Source organism: Monoraphidium neglectum (genome assembly GCF_000611645.1).
Source record: "Monoraphidium neglectum strain SAG 48.87 unplaced genomic scaffold scaffold02662, whole genome shotgun sequence".
Classification (NCBI taxonomy): domain Eukaryota; kingdom Viridiplantae; phylum Chlorophyta; class Chlorophyceae; order Sphaeropleales; family Selenastraceae; genus Monoraphidium; species Monoraphidium neglectum.
Genome location: NW_014010966.1, coordinates 7478 through 9187, shown reverse-complemented (window position 1 = coordinate 9187; position 1710 = coordinate 7478). Strand labels below are relative to the sequence as shown.

The 1710-nt window shown below is 61.2% G+C and overlaps 1 protein-coding gene across 1 annotated transcript in view; it reads left to right on the top strand.

Annotated features, from left to right (window-relative positions):
• Positions 1-801: 801 nt before the first annotated feature.
• MNEG_11263 (translation initiation factor eIF-3 subunit 1) overlaps positions 802-1710 on the top strand; it is a gene marked incomplete at both ends in the record, with an annotated part of 3487 nt that continues 2578 nt past the window's right edge. The window contains 2 exons of the mRNA XM_014040267.1: positions 802-972; positions 1167-1258. Coding sequence (XP_013895721.1) covers positions 802-972; positions 1167-1258 — 263 coding nt within the window. The remainder of the gene's footprint in view (positions 973-1166; positions 1259-1710) is intronic.

The following is a 1710-nucleotide window of genomic DNA, read 5'->3' as shown; positions in this document are numbered from 1 at the left end:
GTGATGGTTGAGAGAGCATTGATGGTCTCGAGTGCACAAGTCCATTGTTACTTATGAAAGTGGGCCGAGGCGAAGCCTTGGCGATCGGTTTTAGGGGGTTCCTGTCTTTATGGTCCCAGCCGCTGCAGGCGATGCTGAATGGTGGATGGCAGGGCGGCGGTGCAGGTATGGTGGGGGGCTTAGTGTGGGTCGTCCAAGGTCACCATGTCCAAGGCATACGAGAGGCCTGCATGCCTACTGCATTGCCTTTGCATGCATGTGCTGTTGCAGTTTTGAAATATATGCCTACGTGGCCTTCCAGGATCTCAGATGCGTGTGATGAATGCGCGCTGACCCACGGCAGCACCGTCCGGCTCTCTTCCATAGCTGCAAAGGCAATGCTGGGTGCAACGCCGCAGCGCAAATGCCACTATCACATATCTTCTTCGTACTTAGCTGAAATTGAGCGCTATTCCCGCTCCAGATCGGTAGGCCGAGCTTGCCGTAGGTTTATAACAAATTGCACAGCAATTATCCGACGATCGATCAGACGAACTTGATTGCTCAGTGCACGGCTTAGCGACGCTCTAGCAGGTGCGGCGCCCTGATGGCAGTCGGCCTCATGCACGCAACCAGTCATGCAGCCAGTGCCAAACGGATTGTTGCGCCTGAGAATAAGCAGAAGGATTGCACGCCCCTTGCAAGCTGCGGCTGGCGGTCGGCGCACTCCCGCTTGCCATGCCGGCAGGGCATGCTTGCCATGCACTCAAGGCAGCATGCCGCCTTGCCCTTGCCACGCCAAGACTCCAGCTGCAAGCCACGATGGCGGACGACTGGGAGCAGGAGGACTGGGAAAAGGAGGACTTTACGCCCGTGCTGCCGGGCGCGGCAGCTGCAGTCCAAGCAGGGGCGGAGCAGAAAGCCGCCGAGCCGACTTTCGAAGACGAGGACACCGAGCCGCAGCCTGAGAAGGAGCACACAATCAAACCTCAGGTGCGCGGCTTGCATCTTGATCTGGATGTCTTGGCTTTCACTGATGCGGCGGATCTGACAAAATTCGGCCGCAAGGTGGAGCCAGCAGCGGAGCTGCTCGACTGCAGCCGCGCTTTGCTACGCGCGCCCTGCGCCGCGCGCTGATGCGTGTGCGACACATATGCGACTCATTTTATGTGACTGAACACGCGCAGCCCAAGAAAAAGGTGGAGAAGAAGTACGACAGAGGGGAGGTCGTGGACGAGCCTCTGGACGACCCGGTGGCCGAGAAGCTGCGGAGGCAGCGGTGAGAAGCTGCCGCTGCCGCGTCTGCGAAGTGCGAGGGGGGGCCCGCGCTGGCCGCAGGGCAGTGCAGCGGAGATTCCACCGCATCCTTCACTGTGCGGGGAGTGGCTGGCTGCAGGGGACAAGGCGGCCAAGGGAGCAGCTGCTGTTTGGCGGCTGCTGTTGTGATGCTGGGACAAGAACGGGGTGACGAGATTGATGAGACCTGAGGGGGTTCCTAGGAACTGACATGAGGGGCACAGCAACGGGTCGCAGCCAGGGCAGGGTGTTCTGGTCTGGTTCCGAACGGGGAGGGCGCGCCTTGTTGGGGCCTCCCCCGTCGGGGAGGCCCCCGCAGGGGCAGCGGAGAGCTGCAGAGCCGCGGTGGCGTTCAAGAGGGTGTCAAGAGTGCAGGGACAAGGCGGCAGCGGGAACGTGACAACACACGAGGGCTGCTTGAGGCGGGGGCGGCGG